At 44.1% G+C, this 18,947-nt stretch overlaps 1 protein-coding gene and 1 long non-coding RNA gene across 5 annotated transcripts in view; both read right to left on the reverse strand.

Annotated features, from left to right (window-relative positions):
* The window catches only part of LOC142928914 (uncharacterized), a 93,707-nt gene extending 91,386 nt beyond the window's left edge, over positions 1–2,321 (reverse strand). The window contains exon 1 of one of the 2 annotated variants that reach the window (XR_012945217.1): positions 1,652–2,319. This is a non-coding gene — a long non-coding RNA (uncharacterized LOC142928914). Of the gene's footprint in view, positions 1–1,651 lie in introns of both variants that reach the window. The other variant, XR_012945216.1, reaches the window with a different exon arrangement.
* Positions 2,322–8,416: 6,095 nt separating this feature from the next.
* The window catches only part of ANO4 (anoctamin 4), a 164,666-nt gene continuing 154,135 nt past the window's right edge, over positions 8,417–18,947 (reverse strand). For all 3 annotated transcript variants that reach the window (XM_032959970.2, XM_032959969.2, XM_032959971.2), the window contains 4 exons: positions 18,688–18,835; positions 15,565–15,681; positions 14,292–14,403; positions 8,417–13,486 (listed from right to left, as the gene is read on the reverse strand). In XM_032959970.2, coding sequence (XP_032815861.1) covers positions 13,307–13,486; positions 14,292–14,403; positions 15,565–15,681; positions 18,688–18,835 — 557 coding nt within the window. In that variant the 3' untranslated portion in view covers positions 8,417–13,306. The remainder of the gene's footprint in view (positions 13,487–14,291; positions 14,404–15,564; positions 15,682–18,687; positions 18,836–18,947) is intronic.

An 18,947-nucleotide genomic window follows, 5' to 3' on the forward strand; every position in this document is an offset into this window, starting at 1 on the left:
GGGCAGGGCAGCAACATCCATTGTTGTGCTGTACTTTCATGGTTCCACGTCGATGTCCCCCACCCCCCCCCCCCCCGACCTTCATAAGCCCAGTGACTGAGCGGCGTGGTGAAGCGTGGTTATAAAAACAAGTAATATTTAAAAATAATTTTGAAAAAAACACGCTATAATGAAATGTACCGTACGAGTAAATGGCAGAACTCCACGACTGCAGGAAGTGGCCCCGAAGCTTGCCACAACGTAAGGGGACCGTGGTGATTTACAGCCAACGTCAGTTGAGCGTGGACATTTAGACCCAAGCCCGAAATATAACATTAAAAATATTGTTTCAAAATATTTTTTTTTTATGATAGAATATAGTACTGTATTGTCATCAGTATGACATATTTATACCAAGTTTGCAGTCGATACCACATTGGGAAGTGGGTTAAATTTGAGTTACAGGATTTGAGGATACAACAACAACAGGCAGAGTGAGTTAAATAAAAGCGTGTAAAAACACCACGACCCACACGGATTAACAGAGGGCTGGATGTACCTGTAACTAGCGGTAGATTCATGATTAGTGGCAGTCATAGACATTGTACGGTCAAACGTTTCAGGCATGTCATCAGTTAAAGTACAGTACACGACACTACACAACAAAATATACCATCAATTGTTTTGGGCTAATAAGTTAAACAAATCGGGCCAACGCATGTTTTAACATCAGCTACCTTTGCTCACCCTCAGGTCAATCAGTGGACCAGAATACATTCATTTCGCACCCCCGAGAATTATCACGATTGGCCATGTACGGTGCGAAAGAAGTGCAAGATACAGTACATACTTGTGTCAACATTACTCATACGGATTTGTACGGCCAATGATTCGTTTTTGCTGCACATACCTCGTTCGGGAATGCACATTTTTGGTGTATTTTGCCTTTTTGGGCATTTAATACATTCGCATATCAAAGGATTCCTCTCCCAATTAAAACTCAGCTGCGCGTAGGTGATGTAAGGAGCGATGGATACGCATTCAAGGTGAGATGAGTTGTTTCACAAAGTAACACACAAAAAAGGACAAATCATTTCAAATTGCCCCGTTCAAGTAGACAAACAGCGGAACCATTATAATAATTACAACAATATTCAGGATAGGGTAAGAAAAAGCCATCAATTTGTATATTTGCCCTTTGGAATAACAACCGTGCGTCATGGTCATGGATAATAAACCCTCGATAAATGATGACAGGGAGGAACACGAAGTCATATCGATGATAATTACTTGCTATTTCATTTGCTTTGTAACATGAGGCTTTCTACACAGCTGCCCACGCACTGACATCAGCGGGCACACACTCCTCGCTCCCACCTTGGCCCTCCTTAGCCAACCACTGTTCATTCATTAACGACCTTCTCATTGTGCGAGGTCGTGGCGTCAGAGACAGCTGAGGGTGCCATCGTCCAGCATCTTATCTCAGGGATTGAGATCATGGGACCCGCCAGGCGCCGTTAGAGCCGCTTCTCAGGGGTCATGACATCGGTCGCCCGCTCGTTGGTGCATAACTTACTGTCTCGCGGCACCTCGCATCAGCAGCAGCAGCAGGAATATGTTAGGCTACACACGCATTGAGTAAACACGAGTGACTGACCGTGTATGATCAAACCTGTGTATTGAAGGTTGTGTCTCTTTGATAGCAATGTCCTGCAAGTATATTCGGTGGATCACTGGTCAGAGCGCGGAGCCGGTATGATTATGATCCTGCGTTTGAATTCAGTCACCGGCTGCCCATGATTAAACTGGGGTTTCAAGTTTAGTGAGTTCACGGTGTCAGCTCCAGTTACTGTACGATCAAGCGCATCATATACAATTGTTTTCATTCACACTTAATTTGGTTAAATTCTAGCTCTGATAATAAAGAAAAACAATCGTGGTGAATTATTATATCGCACGATCGTGTGAGTGGCTTTTAACCATCAGTGGATTGACCATCGCGGCTGATGATGATTAATTAAAAAGTTCCTACTTGGAATCTTGACACCGACCGAATTGCATTTTCTGTTGCTTTGGGAGGTAGACGAATTAACTTTGGAACTGCACTACATTGTTTATTTATTTCCCAGTATTGTCAAGTCGGTGAAATTTACCAGTTTATCACCACCGCAGCCCACACAATATCCGTGTGACCAACTGTGTTTGGGGATATCTTAAGAGGTTATTCTAATGAGAGAAATCAAACCACGAGTAACATTGTCTAATACAGTTTAGGTAGTTACAAAATAGGAGATCACTGACATTTGATAAAACAACTCAAACACCCACACACACACAAGACAATCAGCACTTTAACCAAACACAAATGTAATGAGAGCTCGTCCTGTGTTAGCTGTGCGCTAAATGGAAGATTCTACTTATAATTGCATTTTTATTCATGTGTAGCTACACCAGGCTGTATGTAATGCTACTAATACTTATTGGGGGCACAATGAAGAATGCTCATGTGCTGTCATGGTTATCACACTGTCCTTGCAATCACCATTTCGATTGAATTTCCCTGCACGGCAGTTGAAAAAATGGTGCAGGTTTCTTAAATCTCTCTGCAAATGGTGCACGTTTCTCTAAATCTCTGCGATCTCTGTCCACCCAGCGATGTAAATGGGTGCACCAATGTCAGTCGATCGGTGAGTCGCATGTGGTGGGGTAAAGTGTGGTGCCTCACATCTCTTACAAGACGTCTGGCCACCATGGCATAGTAGGCCCTCGGACTCGCTCTCGTGAACACCCTTCCACCAGGAGTTGCTTGAGCAAGCAATTGCAGGGCTGCACCTTTACCGATATCTTTACCATGAAGAAAACACCGTTGGGCACGTACAACTGCAAAAGTTGGGGTGCATCGTTGGCGAGATGTCAACTACCTCGCCTGGTATGCAGGAAGTCGTAGGTTCGATCTAGATCCCGACCCTGACGCCTGTATATTTTAAGTTTGCATGTTCTCCATCAAACGTCGCGTGGATTTTTCTCCGGGTCCTCTGATTTTTTTCCCCCTCCACATTTAGAATCAACGTGCGTTTAGAGTCCTTGGCTGCCAGAACTTTCCACGCAAGAATCGCTTTGTTGGACCTTCATTTGTGGCCAGGTCCCTTCTGAAAAAGAGCTACACAGCTCGGTGAGCCTTACCTGGTAAAATAAATAAAGTTTTAGTTTGTTGCTGCTGCTGCCAGCAAATCCAGAAGAGACAATAGAAATGTCCTTCACGTAGGTGACGACTCAGCTGCCTCTGTTCCCCAGGCTGGAGTCTCTTGGCAGAGGGATCTGAAAGGCCACTTTTTTTTTCCCAATACTCTGGAACGAGCCAGCTTCAAATTTCCACATTGGAAATTGCAGCGACAAAAGGTGTGGATTTGTTTTCGCATTACCACCAAATCCCCATGCATATGCCGTGACTTGTGTGAATAATAGTAATAATAATATAACCTGCCAGCAAGCCTTTGTGAGCTCATGAAAGTGTTAACAGACTTTGCCCCGACGTGCATTTGCCAATGTCGGTGCCATCAGTGGATTCTGGCGGGCAGCGAGCGGGTGGTGCGGGACAAATGCTCGCCGGACTTAACAGAAGCTTACGTGCCCGAAGTAGCTCACGGTTCCCCTGGATTCACGGAAATATGAGAGGTGCATCAAATATCACTAATTGGCATAAAAGACAATCAAACTATCTTCTCACTGTCCAGTGTGCATTTCGCTTCTCTGTCTACATTCCCCTTGTCTCACTGTAGTTATATTTCTTGTCTCTCTTCTGTCCCTCACTAGGATTCTACAAAATTGATCGTTTCTGTTTCGGGTACTCAATGGGCTAGCACCACCACTGCTTACAAGTCATGCGTGTGTAACAATTATTATGGAAAGTCATTCAGTCACGTAAAACTGTCACGTAAAAAAGTAACGTAAAATTGCAAACATATGCGAGGGAAATTGTATCTGGCACTGTAACCGCCACTTCAGTAAATCCGTCGGTGATGTTTCCCAGAGGACATTCCCCCCCCCCTCCACCTTCTCCGAGGACAAAATTGTCCACTTTCAAATCTGTGTGCGGGAACTTGAGGTGTTAAATTGTGTGCAAGGCAGGTAAATGTTACTCGTGGGTAATTCAGTTGAGTTGTTTGGACACGATTGTAAATTGACTGAAGTGGAATTGTGCATTCAGGCAAAAAAAATGATACGCTTTAACCTCGTTTGTGGTATTACATAATAGTATGTGCAAATCTCAGAATGGAATTACATTGAGAGACAGAAAGAGAAATATATGGATTAGCGAGCACACGCAGGTTCAAGACATCAACCAAACTAGTACTGCATATTTAACTACACGCAGAGACGTGCATTGCATGTACACACATCTCTCAGCCAATAAAACGACGTGCATTGCATGTACACACACCTCTCAGCCTTTTCTACTATGCGAAACCACCAGCTCAGACGAAATGCATTGTGGTCATTTTGTCTTTGACCAACGACAACCGACAGGCAGCAGTGAAATTAAGATACAACTGTAGTAGACGTTTTTGTGGGTTAGATCGCGCACATATATCAATGTGTCGTTAAATCCGCCACCACCTCGACACAGCCAACTAGTAAGGGTTGTCACGTAAACAGAACGTGGCCAATTCGTCACTAGTACAGCACACCGGTGTTTTGGAGAGCCGAGCAACAACATTTACAATCTGAGTACGACGTTTCGCCAGTAATTACAACCAGCTTCATCAGGCGACAGCCAGATTTGTGGTGAAATCCTGTTTCGTTCCTTAAATAGAGGCGTAGATGTGATGACGTCACTTGGAAGCAACTTCTTGCGCGAAGTTGGGGGGGTAGATTAATGAATGCGTGTTAATGACGATGGGTATCTTTAAAACATGCCGGAAAAAAATTGTGACAAATTGTCTTCGTCTGTATTCATATATAAAAAAAGACTTTATTTACTAATAATTATTTTATTAATTATATCGTGTGCTTCACATTGTGTAGAGCAGCTAGCACATTGTCATTGCCTCTCCGTTCAATCAGCAAAATACTTTCCGTTTTAGTTTAATAAGCCTTACTCTCCTAGCGAGAACCGGTAAGCCAGGAGGTCGCAACCAGCCCACTGTCTGCTCGCTTAAACAAATAGTGCTGGATAATATTGAATTGGAAGCCAATATGCCGATATACACTAGTTAGGAATACTTTTTCCTCAAATGAACTAAAAAACCTCAAAATATTTACTGGACAGAATAAATATTAAATAAACATTGGAATATTCCTGGGGGGGGGGGGGGGGAGACAAATACACTTTCGTAAAAAATTAATCGCCAATTATTGCGGTGCAATTAATTGATATTGCACTCCGACAATATCATAATTGCATTGCATGAGTAACACAATCAATACAAATGAACCAATGGTGTTGCATGTATGACAACTAACATGCACTCTATTTCTCGTATACATATAGAGTATATCACCACATTCTATATCTGAGTGGACCCGTGACCAAATGCCCTGCAATGTGCTCGGGTCATGTCAAATCTCAGAAGCTAAGCAGATTTGAGCCTGAATGGTGCTTGTATGGGTGACCACCATGCATACCAGGTTGCTATAGGCTGCTGCAGGGTTATGTGGTGGTCAGAAGACGATAGTGCAGCATAACCAATTGTTGTCCTGCACATAATATGCTCCCACATCTATTTTCACCTCTCTCGGTGCATTGGGATATACGGATGAAATGCGCCTCACAAATGTAAATCGGTATTATTCACCAGCCCGCACCACTGACAATGGTGTGGTGAATTTCGATTTAAAGCTTTCGTGACTGCAGGGATTCATCTTCTTGGTTCTTTCGGTAAAGTCACGTACAATGGAAATAAAATAACAAAAATAAAACATAATAAAATAAGCTTCTCACGACTTTCGGCCACAACACAAGTAGCCTTCTTCAGGTGAAGGAACAGCGCTTCAATTGACACTGCTAAGCTTCGCAGCGTCTTTTAAGCTGGGTGGGAGGAGCTAGTGGTCGAATAACTCCCCACGGCACGCGCAACAGTGTGGGGAGGCCCTCATCCAGCAGTGGATTGTCAAGAAGGCGCTGCACACCACGTGCTTGAACTTGCTAATTACAGCCACTCTTGGGATGACTTTGACAAAATGTTACGCCTGAGGACAATAAAACCTTCAGACACATTACTACGACCGCACACACACACAAAAACCAACCTTATCGCCCGTTATTCTGCGTGTAACAAACACGTTAAACAAAAGGTAGTAACACAAAAATAACAAAAAAGGGCCATGACAATTTGACCGAGGAGTTTCTCGTGAGGGCAATGTGTGGGTTGTCAGAGGGTCACCGATGGCATTTGGAAATAACTGCAAATATAGAACAACCACGATGTTCTGCCCTAACAACGAGCGCATCCCCTTGCACTTATTCTTCCGCAAGCCAACGGGCCACACGTGTGACGCAACTTGTTCCCAAAATAATACACGCGCTGAACAAAATAGAGCGAGAGTTCCAGATGGACATTGCCAACAGTTTGGCAAAGTGTGATGAATGACTTTGCATTCATCTTCCCCGTTATAAAAGTAAGACCTCGAGGTCAATCGAAGAGCCAGAGGTCGGGGAAATAAATGTAGCGACGTATGTGTCGTGCAATCGCTACGCGGTTTGTGCGTGTTCTTTAAACCAAAAATGTAAAATCTCTAAAAAAAGATATTGATATTAAGCTGAAATTCTAGCTTTTTTTCTATCAATGTAAGATTACTGTTAGATTTTGTTTTTCTGTAATAGTAATTTGGGCCCGCTGGCGATATGGTATAATTTGTGCTTTGATGTTTTCACTGTTTAGATTGATGCTACAAAGAAGTGACAGTCGAGAAGAGGCAGCTTTATCTATTGCACATGGTTTATTAAGATTGCCAACATATGACGCACAACGGCCAATAATTACTGTATTCTGAGGATCATTATAATCTTCAACAAAGAAGGATCAACATGCTACTTCAAGGATGGCTGCACGTATTACCTCTCGCCCTCATCGCATTACTGGGTGAGCAAAGAGTAGCGAATTAAATCCGAAGATCACTGTGACTCGAAAGCCTTATTATCTACAGTTCTACAAACGCCACAATGACTGACATCGCTTATTTAATTTCACTAGGGGACGCTGTCGTGGTGTCAAATTGTCAGCGCACTCGACTTGCAACGCGGAGATTGCCGGTTACCAATTTCATCTCAAGGCGCGGAAGTTGAAATTCACGGGCGGGCACCCGGCAGTGTGAACGGCGATGCCACGGGTCAGTCGATCAGTCCAGTCGGTCGGAAGGTCGCGTGTTGGTGGAGTAAATTGTGGGCGCTCCCACTTCTCCTAAGACCAGCATGCAAGAGAAGGCCAAATTGCCCCTGGAGGGTGGCTCTCTTAAGTTCCCGCTAGCGTGAAACCTTTTTTTTTTCCAGCGACCGGTGCGACTAAGTACATTTCAGGGCTGCACCTTTAAGCGTTGTGACCCAACGGCGTCAGGTGCAACGTACTGCATTATTATTATATATATATTGTTTTATCACATTAAACTCGGGGCTCTTTTATTGGTGTCCCATGTCCCCTGTCAAAAAAAAAAAACATGCCTCGTAAAATTGTGATAATTGCTGCTGGAAAACATTGCTCCAGAAGGAACACATTGGTTATGTTGAGAGGTGGACCCTGTTGATTAGTTACGAAGTTCTCCACGCCCACACATCATGAGCGTTTGTACAAAATCATCTGCACTAAATTGTCTCCAAGGTGCTTGTGGAGTTCTCTTGCCTACAAGATCTGGCCTTTTTTTTTCAAATCCACTGCTGGATGTGTCGATGGTGGGGGTTGTTTCACCATTTAACCATACTTCACCTTGCAGGTTGGTGAAGTGTTGGGGGGGGTGGGGGGGGAGTTCAGATATCTCTCGCCACTGATGTCATCCGTGGGTCAGGGAATGAACTCAGGACGCCACATTAAGAGCGCGTGCGCGCTCATTGGTACGCCACCGCTACACCCGCACGCTAAGATTATATAACTTCATTTACAAGACGCGAGTGCCCCGAGGGTGACAACATCGTGCAAGGCATCGTGCAAGCCATCCATTCGCACCTCATTTGCGTGAAGTCTCAGAGCTTTCTGAAAACAGACTCGCGAGTCACTGATCTGAGAAAAAAAAACGCCACTCATGTTTCTCTTGACTACCAGACTATTTTTGTAAAACAAATGTGAAAAGTACTCGTTAATGACGTCAACGTGCGCTCCCATCAGTGAGCATTGAGTTTTAGGTAATTCGGTGGCAAAAACAGCTCCGTGGCTCCCTCTGTGGATGACTGCGCGTCTAATGCAGCGGTGCAGGCACGACCATGAACATTTTCACACGGACAAAGAAATAGTAACAGAATTTCCGATTTATTATTTTCGAAGTCTATTAAGGCAACTTTAGTTAACTCTGGTTTTGTAATATGCCATGTAATATAAACACATGAGTATGTAGCCATCATTGGAAAACACATTTCTTGAAAATAATAAAAACAAAAATTACGTGTAAACAGTTTATGTAAAATAAGCATTCAACCAGTTGGTATGTTGCAAATGCTGCCGTTGAGAGTTTGCAATAATGTTTTGGCTCATGGTTACAAATAGGGGCATCATATACAGAACAACAATGCAATTGTGAACCTCTCCAAATACCGACTTAGGTATAGTGTCAGTTTCACACGTAGGCTTTCACGACCAATATTATCCAGAAGTGTTTTTTTGGGTTAGATCGCATAAATATGAATGTCGTTAAACCCGCCACCATCCGACACAGCCAATTAGTAATTGTAATGTTGTGGGTTGACTCTCCAACACACCGGTGTGCTGCACTAGTAACGAATTGCCACGTTTTGTTTACGTGACAATTGGCTGCGTCGGGTGGTGGCGGGTTTAATGACACATTTATATTTACGCCATCTAAACTCCCCCACCCCTCCCCCCCAAAAACCCACCTCTATTAGGAAGGTATAGCGTCTCCAATGGGTTTTCGGGGGCAGACAGCCTGTTATTTGGCACGACATTCGACGTTTCGCTCAACGAAGCTGCGAGCTTATTCAGGACCGGACGCTTCTTGGGCAAACCCACAAACACATCGGAGAAATATACATCTCGGCGACGTAACCCTACGCAGCCACGCGTCTCCAAGATACAATGTGAGGATGGATCATGACCTTGTCTCAACTGGTTTACCGTCCCACATTTATAGCCCATTAACGATGGAGAGAAATTGCCAATTAGGAAGTAAATCAGTCAGATGACTACCATTCTTCTCTCTCCAAGGTCTCCCCATGTGCATCATGCTTTAAAGCAAACATACATATGATTAAGAAATGTAATTAAATGGCGCTTACCTGCATGCATGTATACATGATTTGTAGCTATACTTTGGCCATATGCCTATGTTCTCGTCTAAATATTCTAAAATGACAATGCTGAGCGTTTGCGTTATATCCATCAACATTACGTGAAGACTTCTTTTTAACAAAGAACATGCCATACGTTGGTATACATAGAACTGTTTTGCATTGAATTCATACTGTTATTTAGCCGTGTAAACTGATAACAGTGTAGTGTACAACTTGAATAGTAATATGCCTCCAAATAAAAAAAAAACATTAAATACTTTAAAATATAATCAAACGTTGTTCTACAATGACGGCGTAAAACTTTTTAAAAAATTTATTTTCAAAAAGTGCAATGGAGAGGAAGGTGGTTGGCGGGTGACAACTTATATTTTAAAAAGATTTCAAATTCCTAGAATATATATTTTTTAAAGACACCCCCGCCCCCCAATACATTGATCGATGATAACACAGTAAGTGGATAGCATCCAATATGTGTTGTATGCAATATTTCACGCGAGGGAATGGCTGAACGCAGATGCCTTCGCGTGGAAATAAATTACAACAAAACTTAACCTCGTCAGCGTTACAATGATGGAAAGCTTCACCGAGTCACATTACATGTCTCGGCCTTTTGTCGCCACACTTGTCTTGATCCCATATTTACCTCTCATTGCACACCAACAGGTGCCCTATTTATTCAAAAGCCAAGGAAGTCACTCGTTATAACAATCATAACATTACACCGTTATTTTTAAAAATTGCTATAAAAGGGGGGGGGGGGGAGGGGGTTATTCATCACTGGCATTTCTACACTAGAATATATAACGGTAAATTAATTATATGAATAAAAAGAAATGCACTAAACATCTGTAACGGCGTGCAAGTTAAGGCGTATCGATCCAAAGGCTAAGGGGTCTAATTGCAACCGAAACTTTGTCCATCTCGATGTTCCGAGCACCAAGCCCAAAGCCATCTCATCCCCAATACCATAAGAGGAGAGACGCGTCTGCAGTTGGTTTTCATCAACCCCGGCTCATCACTTTATCCTACTATAATCTGAGCCACTTGTCACAGACAACTATAGGTGTGATGATGCATGGGATTCACCGATTAACATACCCAGAAATTACTCGATTGGGAATTAAGACACATTCGCCAACCTCCCCCCCCCACCCTTACTGGCAGACTAATGTCCACTATCTGGTTGGTGCTGCGTTGACCTCGTGACACATAGGGACAGCTGCCATCGGGGGGGTCCCCTCTGCCACAAGGTGCCTCGAGATGTACTGCCTGCGAGGCGCGGTATGACTATTAAAGGATGATGCTCTTTGATATTTGTACAACATGAATGGCAAACGATTGCTAACACATTCAGGACTGCACTGTAATTGTGCCTTGCTCGCATACGAATGGGGAAGACTGCGAGACAAACATATTGGCTGAAATAATGTCCGAGGAGTACATTTATTTAAAAAAGAGCGAGATTAAAAGCCTCAGTTTATAGAGTCATTTGGTATAAACACCCCCACCACCACGAGCAAACGAACACCACATTGACAACAGCAACAGGTCCAGAGCCGTCCAATTACACATCAAAGGGCTGTGCTATTATTATCCTCAAAAGTGCAAACATAACAAAACACTCGCCTGGGAAGAACTTGCCACTATTTGCACCTTACTCTTTGCGCAGGCCCACCACGTACTCGAGTGCAACGCGCACATGTACGCACTGCGCACTCGCCAGATACAGTCTTAAGTTTCGGGGCCTTCGTGTGTACAACGTTAACGCAGGCTGCGAGCACTGCGCATTTCCAGAGAGACGATGGTCCATATACTGAGGCTTTGACGAGCGAAGCGATTGAGACACAGTCGCGCCGAGCGCGGAGCGGTTGGCTGCCCCTCTCTGCTCAATGCCAGGCAAATGCGAGAGCAAACCTTGTGCTTAATTCTGCACCTGCAGGACACATTAATGGGCAATGCGTGGATCGGGCATGTGTATGTTGAAAAGTGTGCGTTGGATATTGCTCAATTGTGAAAAATGTATTGAAAGCAAATGGGACAGAGAAACGGGAATGATGGGTATATTTGAACGTATTCCTCAGATTCTAAGAAAGCCGCACCTCCCTCCAAACTTATACCCAAAGTCAAGAAAGTTATACATATTTGATTACTAACGCACACCTACCAGATTATAAGACGCACCATCCCGTTTTCTGTAAAATACAGAAGGGAAATAAGTGAACCGTATAATCCTGAGATGCGGTACAAAAATTTACAGGGAACGACTAATAATTTGTATGAATGACCAAACTTCAGTTGGAATGAAAGGGCATAACATAGGCTGAAATTAATCTGAATCTAGTTGAATAGAATGCTGTGAAATTGAATAGGATTCCAGCAATAGAAACTATTGATTTGAAGTGAATCGCTACGTTGGAAAGAGTTGTATTTCGTGAAAATGAGATATAATGGTAAAGAAACAGGCTTTGAAACAGCCATTTGGAACAGGATGAGATATCATGCACTGGATTATATTTTAATGTATGAAGACGATATCTGAAGAAGAGACAGCAAGTAAAAAGTATCTTCCATCATATTAAATACGTTCCAACAAATTCCAATAAATATCATTCCTCTCCCCCTGCTATACATAGTATATATGCCAGACATTGATATTACTTGTGTTGGAGTGGTGCATCGATCAATATTAATTCCTTAGTTTACAATATATTAATCGAATCACATACGTAAGAATTCACGTATTCTGATTTGTGTGTGTTACATGTCATGTGTTCATGGCACCCCTGCAGCAACTAGAGATGCTATTCACCGCGATGATGATGAAAAAAAATCATGAATTTGCGAGCCTGAATCGCGGACAATCAATTGAATTCGCCAGTGGGGTGAATAGTTCCACCCTGAGTTGTACCACCCCAAGTGCCTTGTAGAGGGCGACAATCTTAAACAATCTTAAGAAGATTTGTGGAAAGCGCTGTAGAACATTTACATGAATATTATTAGTGCGTTGACATTACCGCTGGCGCATCAGTGATGTTTTGATTTCCAGCGCAGTATCAAATCAAATCTTATTATTTATACTGTAGGAATGCGATGAGCTACAAAGCTCTTTTTCACAGACGTCCAGTCGACATGATCATCCATTCTCACTACTTCAAGCTTTGCTCTTCTTTTTTGTCTGCTGTTTTTTTAGTTCAGTCATAACTCCCACGTGCCCTTTTCTCCACGTGGGAGCATCTCCGGCAAAAATAAACCACGCCACAGTTGCCGCCTTTTTTGGCGTCGGGTAGGCTCCGAGGTCAGAGCGCCGAATTGTCACCGATCAGACCCCTGCGTTTGAATTCGTGCAGCCGCCCGTGATAAACGGTCTCAGGCCCCGTCGCCGATGACTGCACACACACAAAAAAAACCCAACCGATTACCGTACTTGAATTTGGTTCTGCGTTTAATTTGGCTTACATTCCAGCTCTAAGAACGATATATCATCCATAAGAGGTTTTATATCAGTTTGATTCATGTGACGGACATTAACTCTCATATGCAGAGTGGGTATAAAGATGTTTCCCACCACTGTGTGAACCAGAAGTCACTAAAAGGAATCTCAGAGGTAGCTCTGTGATATCCACTTCCATGGGCGACTTTCTAACACGAAGGGTTGCACTGCGAGATATCCGAACGGATACTTTGTCTCAGTGGCAGTTGGGACAACAATAGGACATAAATAAATAAATTCGGAAGACAAAAGTGCTTCTTTTTAATGAACCAGGTCACAAAAAGACGCTCTTATATGTTCAGGTGCGAGTGGACACATGGGGGAGGGGGTGGTAGGGAGGAGGGGTGTTCTAAGTAGTTCAACGGTGGCACGGGCAACCAAAGCCCTCAGGGCCACTCATGGAAGAAACGCCCGGTCTTCTTGCGCTCCTTGCGCAAGGCGTCGAGGTCGGCCTCGTGCACCATCTCCTGCACGAGGAACTTCTCGCGGTGCATGCGCTCCTTCAGCCCCTTGGGGATGTCCGGGATCATGTAGGCGATGATGAGCTTGATGAAGTACACCAGGTGCTGTCAACCAAGGCGCAAGGAGACAGTCCGCAGCGTTAAAGGTCGCCGGCAGCACTTTCGGTTGCCGCGAACACCTGAAGGCTGCTGTTTGCTTTTGCTTAACGCGTAAGCTTTCGCGAATTAATATCATCCACAACAGAGATTCTCGGGCTTGACCGCGTAAATATAAATGTGTCGTTAAGTCCGCCACCACCCGACGCAGCCAATTAGTAAGGTGTGTCACGTAAAAAAAATGAAAACATGCCAATTCGTTACTCGTTCATCAGCCAGAGTTGCCTGATGAGGCTCTGTGTAATTACCGGCCAAATGTCGTACTCGAATTGTAAATGTTGTGGGTTTACTCTCCAACACACCGGTGTGCTGAACTAGTGACTAATTGACATGTTTTATTTACATGACAAACCTTACCAATCGGCTGTGTCGGGTGGTGGTGGGTTTAATGACACATTTATATTTACGCGATCTAAGCCAACATCTATATTATGTGTGCTTTTGAGTTTCAAGTTAAAAGCAGAATGATGAACAAACATAATTAAAAAAACATCAATATGATGATGATAATTAAAATATATTTGAATAAATCAGTGTAATATGATGATCGTAATTGAGTCGTTTGTCAACAGGCGTCCCGGAGCAAGCGACCACAACCAAACAACAACTCCGTTTGTTTTTGTTCTCTCCAAGTCCTGACCAAGACTTGAAGCCTGCAACCTTCTGACTTGTGAGCTGCGCATTCTAACCATAGCGCGCTAAACTGGCCACTTCCAGCCAAAACAACGCTCATGAAGTTTCTGGCCGTCTGTACCTCAAACACGATGATGAAAGCCAGTCGGGCGGCCAGCACGTGCCAGAACTGCAGCGTGAACTTGTAGGGCTCCTCCCTGTGTGTGCTTGGGGCCTCTCTGTAGTCACGGTATCTGGCGGGAGGGTGTGACGGTTAAAGGAACACTTTATTAAAGCAGAAATTTTCCGCATTGAACAGGTCACCGATGGGAGCTCCGGGCTGTGGCGCGTGTTGTTTCGGCGCGATGTCCGACGTTTCACTCCACGTCCCAAACTTGAAGCGCGGATTCAGGAACTGAAGTTCAGTTTGAGAAGGAGCGCCCCAAGCATTTGGAGCGAAACGTCGAACATCGTGCCACAAATAAATATCCGGTGCAATCCGAACACACGCCAGAGCTGTACAGCATGACCGAGAAAACATATGCAGTAGCATTTTATAATTTGACAATAAGTGCTAGGTTTAACAAAAAATCTTGGTTGTATTTTGTCACGTGTCATCGTGGAATGTCAACGGTCCTTATTTGATGGTGCATGGCAGCTGCAGCTATTTGCAAAATGACTGGCATAAGTTAAGGTGTCCACTTTCGTCTAAACGAGTGTTAAACCAACATGCACCAATTAAGACAGATTGAAAGGATTGAGAATATCATTGATGAAGGATCCCTAATAAAGTTGAATATGAACATCATCATAGGCTTTCTGAATCCTAGCTTTGTAAATGGGGTGTTCATATATGCACTGAGCTCATCCGACTAAGAGTGCATTTATGAATAGGACCCATGGTGTATTGAGCATTAATGGGGGGGAGGGGATAACTGACAGTGCAGCTAAGTGTTTTGCAGTGAAGTGATGGTAGATGCATTCATGCGAGTTTGTACATCAGTCCGAGTGGGGAGTGGTGCGGTAGTGCTTGGCATGTTGTGCTACAAACTCGGCGACCTGTGCTTTATTTTTGTACACCGCCGGAATCGGGGGGGGGGGCGAATATCTGAACCGGTTCTGGGCCTCCACTCGTCAGTGGCCTTTCTGCCAGCAGTCGGATGAACAAGCAATCGCAGTGCTGTACCTTTACCTTTCGCCCATCATCTATCGCCAGCGTAAGAATCAATATTGTTAGATTGATCAATGCATCCTTACACACCGCGTACCACTCCCATAATAATAATAATGATGATAATCCTTACCAATAACAATCTCTGCTCACTGCCAGCACTTGCTCCAGGCAATTTGTGCCAGGGCTGCAGAGGAGGATCTCCGTGTGGGTGTGCACGTGCGCAAGCGTTTCACATTGATACCTGCAAATCAGTGGCCCGTCCTTCTTGTCCGATCGAGATGACAACGGATTCCCGGTGGGTTCAAAATCACTGACGTTGAACACCGAAAGGCTGCTGTTAACGTAGCCCTCCAGGCAACTGTTTGAATTAAGACAGAAAAACGGCATGTTTTCACGAGCTCAGGGTCAAGTATGGCATGCAAAAAAAGCGTTATCCAAAATAGGGGTTTTTGGGTTAGATCGCGTCAATATATAAATGTGTCGTTAAAACCCGCCACCACCCGACACAGCCAACGAGTAAGGGTTGTCACGTAAACAGAACGTGGCCAATTCGTCACTAGTACAGCATCACCGGTGCGTTGGAGAGCCAAGCCACAACATTTACAATTTGAGTACGACGTTTCGCCAGTAATTACAACTATCTTCATCAGGCGACAGCCAGATTTGTGGAGAAGTCTTACTGTTTCGTTCCTTATATAGAGGCGTAGATATGTTGACCACCCTTCTGCGCTCTTACACACCATTTATATATTTACGCAATCAAATCCAAAAACCTCTATTGTGGATATTGGTTGCGAAAGCCTACGTGTTAAACCAAAAAAGCAATACTTTTGTTCATGTACCTACGAACAAAATGTGCAATATCCCTGCCACACCCGCCGCCTCCTACTGCCAACTTGGTCTATGAAATGCACCAGCTCCTTCAAACTTGGTTTGGCCGTGGGTGTGATTGTTAGTATTCACTGGATCGGTAATCGAGAGGTCGCTGGTTCGATCTCCTGGCATGGCAATTGAAACAATGTTGGGCAAAATGTATTTGTACCGTCCACCCAACAGAATGAACGGGTACAGCACAGTCGATCGATCGGCAAAGTCACGTTGGGTGGGGTAAAGTTCGGATAGTCCTCCCCCTCCTTTTTCCAAGACATCTGGCCAGTGTATACAAGTAGGTAAAATTCCCTCCAGAGGGGATCTCTAGAGCATCCTTTACTGAAAGCCCTTGATACAGCAGTGGTGTGAGCAAGCAATTGCAAGGCTGCACCTTTGCCATAACCCTACTAATCCTGTGATGCAATTAATTGCTGCATTTTATTTATTTATTGTACTTTCTCAATTTTATTTCTAAAAGTTTCCATCACCTGATCAGCATATAGCTTGCATATAATTTTCTGGGGATGAATGGTAAATGATCGATTATTACATTCACAATTTGATTAGGTAATTTTAAATAATGATTCATTTTAATCATTGCATGTCCACCTAATCATATATTCATATATCCAGCACTATTATCAAAACTCAAACTAAATTTTTGTACACTGGGCAACCCAATTAATTTTTACATCAGCCTCACCCAATTTAAACGATTATCGTGTATGTTGCCAAGTCGACGAAATTATCTACGAAAGGATACCTTCAGGATTGCGAAAATTGATTTCAGTTTTGAATTATGGGTACCGATCTCAGAATTCGTTCTCGGGAGGCATGAAGGTTATTGCTTGCATCTGGACCGGTGTGTCAGAAAAGCCTCAGGGCAAGCCGTTGTTGTTGTTTATAAGGGGCATGCAATAAAAGCAGAGCTTGCTCGTCAACACAATCCATTCTTAAATATCAAAAGCATCAAGCCACACATTCAAGGCAGGTGAAATCAAGCAAGGATTCCTCGCCTACCAGGCTTGACCCACCATGCATACTGCCACTTATGATTCCTTCCCCTATAGAGAGCTGAACACTGCTCTGTAATAGGCCAGATCACGTAATAAACCACCAGGATACATTTATCCCACAGCTTGTGATCCGGCAGGTTCCATGTGCTGGTGTGAGACTGCGGGTACTCCCACTTCTTCCAAGACACCTGGCCAGCGTGTAAAAGCAGGCCGACATAGCCTCACGTGCTTCCTCTAGTAGAAGCCCTTCCGCCATGAGTAACGTGAGCAAGCACTTGCAGGGCTACAGCCTTTACCTTAACATTTATCCCAGATCAACAGGTCCCTGCAGGGTGGGCTGGTAGGAACATTGGCAAAGTAACGTCACGGTGCCTTCGAACTTCGCCTCGCAAATGGTATTCGGCTGTGGGCTGTGTGTGAATTTGCCACATCTCCAAACGCGAAGTTCGCAAATGAGATAATGTGACTTCCAAATGTTGGGTGCAATAAGACATATCACGTCTCTGCGCTGTCTATTGCTGATTTTACACCCAACAGCACGAGATTTCACTTCGTTAAAGTATTGAAAGGGGACGGATGGACGGACACATTAATCTATTGCAGGCTGGTACACTCAGTTTACAACTTCGTTCCTACCAGTATGAATGAAGTTATAATTATCCAGTATTTTCACATCTTGTTCTTCAGACCAAATGCATTGATTATTTTTATACGTAGTATTTAGGAACGTAGACAAAAAAAACCATTTATATTTTATAGACTACACAATTAATAATAATGTACTCATAATTGGGTTGCCTGGTGTACAAAACAGTTGCTCAATTACATATTGTTCTCTAAAAATGTGAAGTAAAATATAATTGGGCCAGGTGGCTCAGTGACAGGGAGAGCAGCTTGCAATGAGGATGTTGCGAGTTCAAACCCTGGTTTGGGGTTGACTGCCCATCATCCCTTTTGCGGGGAAGTCATCAGTGATTGTCCTTTGTATAGACTCGCACCCGTGCCAGAGGAATGTGGAACTTCCACCACTGGCTCAGGGCTATACATGGGAGATGAGTACTGCCACAATGGGCACCAAGGTGACAAAATGTTCACTACCTCGCCTGGTATACAGACGGTCGTAGGTTCGATCCCGACCCTAAGGCCTGTATATTTGGCCTTGGCATGTTCGCTCCCTGTGGTCACGTGGATTTTCCTCTGGGTCCCCCAGTTTTTTCCTCCACAATTAGAATCAACTTAACGCGTTTAGAGTATTTGGCTGATAGCAATTTCCACCTGATGAGCCATTTAATTGAGCAATCATTTATGGCCAGGTCGATTCTGCAAAAGAGCTACACAGCTCTGTGGGCCTTATCTATTATAATAAAACAGAGTTTAGTTTTATTTGGGGCGCGCTTGTATTATGTCCAAATAATAACATTCCAACACCCCCCCCCACCGCCAATGAGAATCTTGGTCCGCCCGGTGGCACTGCTTACTCTCTCTCCGACTCCCTCATGCGTGCACAGGGCCCGTATTGGTAGAAGTAGACGAGACGCGGGATGAAGTCGGACGTCACGGCGATGACGAACGCGTTGGTGATGACGGAGACGACTCCGATGCCCTCCAATATGCCGTACCAAACCCCTGCGCGCGAGGACGATATGTCAGGTGCGTGCGTCGGAGCGCTCGTGCGAGTGTGAACAGTGACACAGACACCCGCCCCCCCGTATAGCCTTGACAGACTGTTTGGGCGAGT

This window comes from Petromyzon marinus, chromosome 24 (assembly GCF_048934315.1).
Source record: "Petromyzon marinus isolate PM22_M1 ecotype Great Lakes invasive population chromosome 24, UKy_Petmar_22M1.pri1.0, whole genome shotgun sequence".
NCBI lineage: Eukaryota > Metazoa > Chordata > Hyperoartia > Petromyzontiformes > Petromyzontidae > Petromyzon > Petromyzon marinus.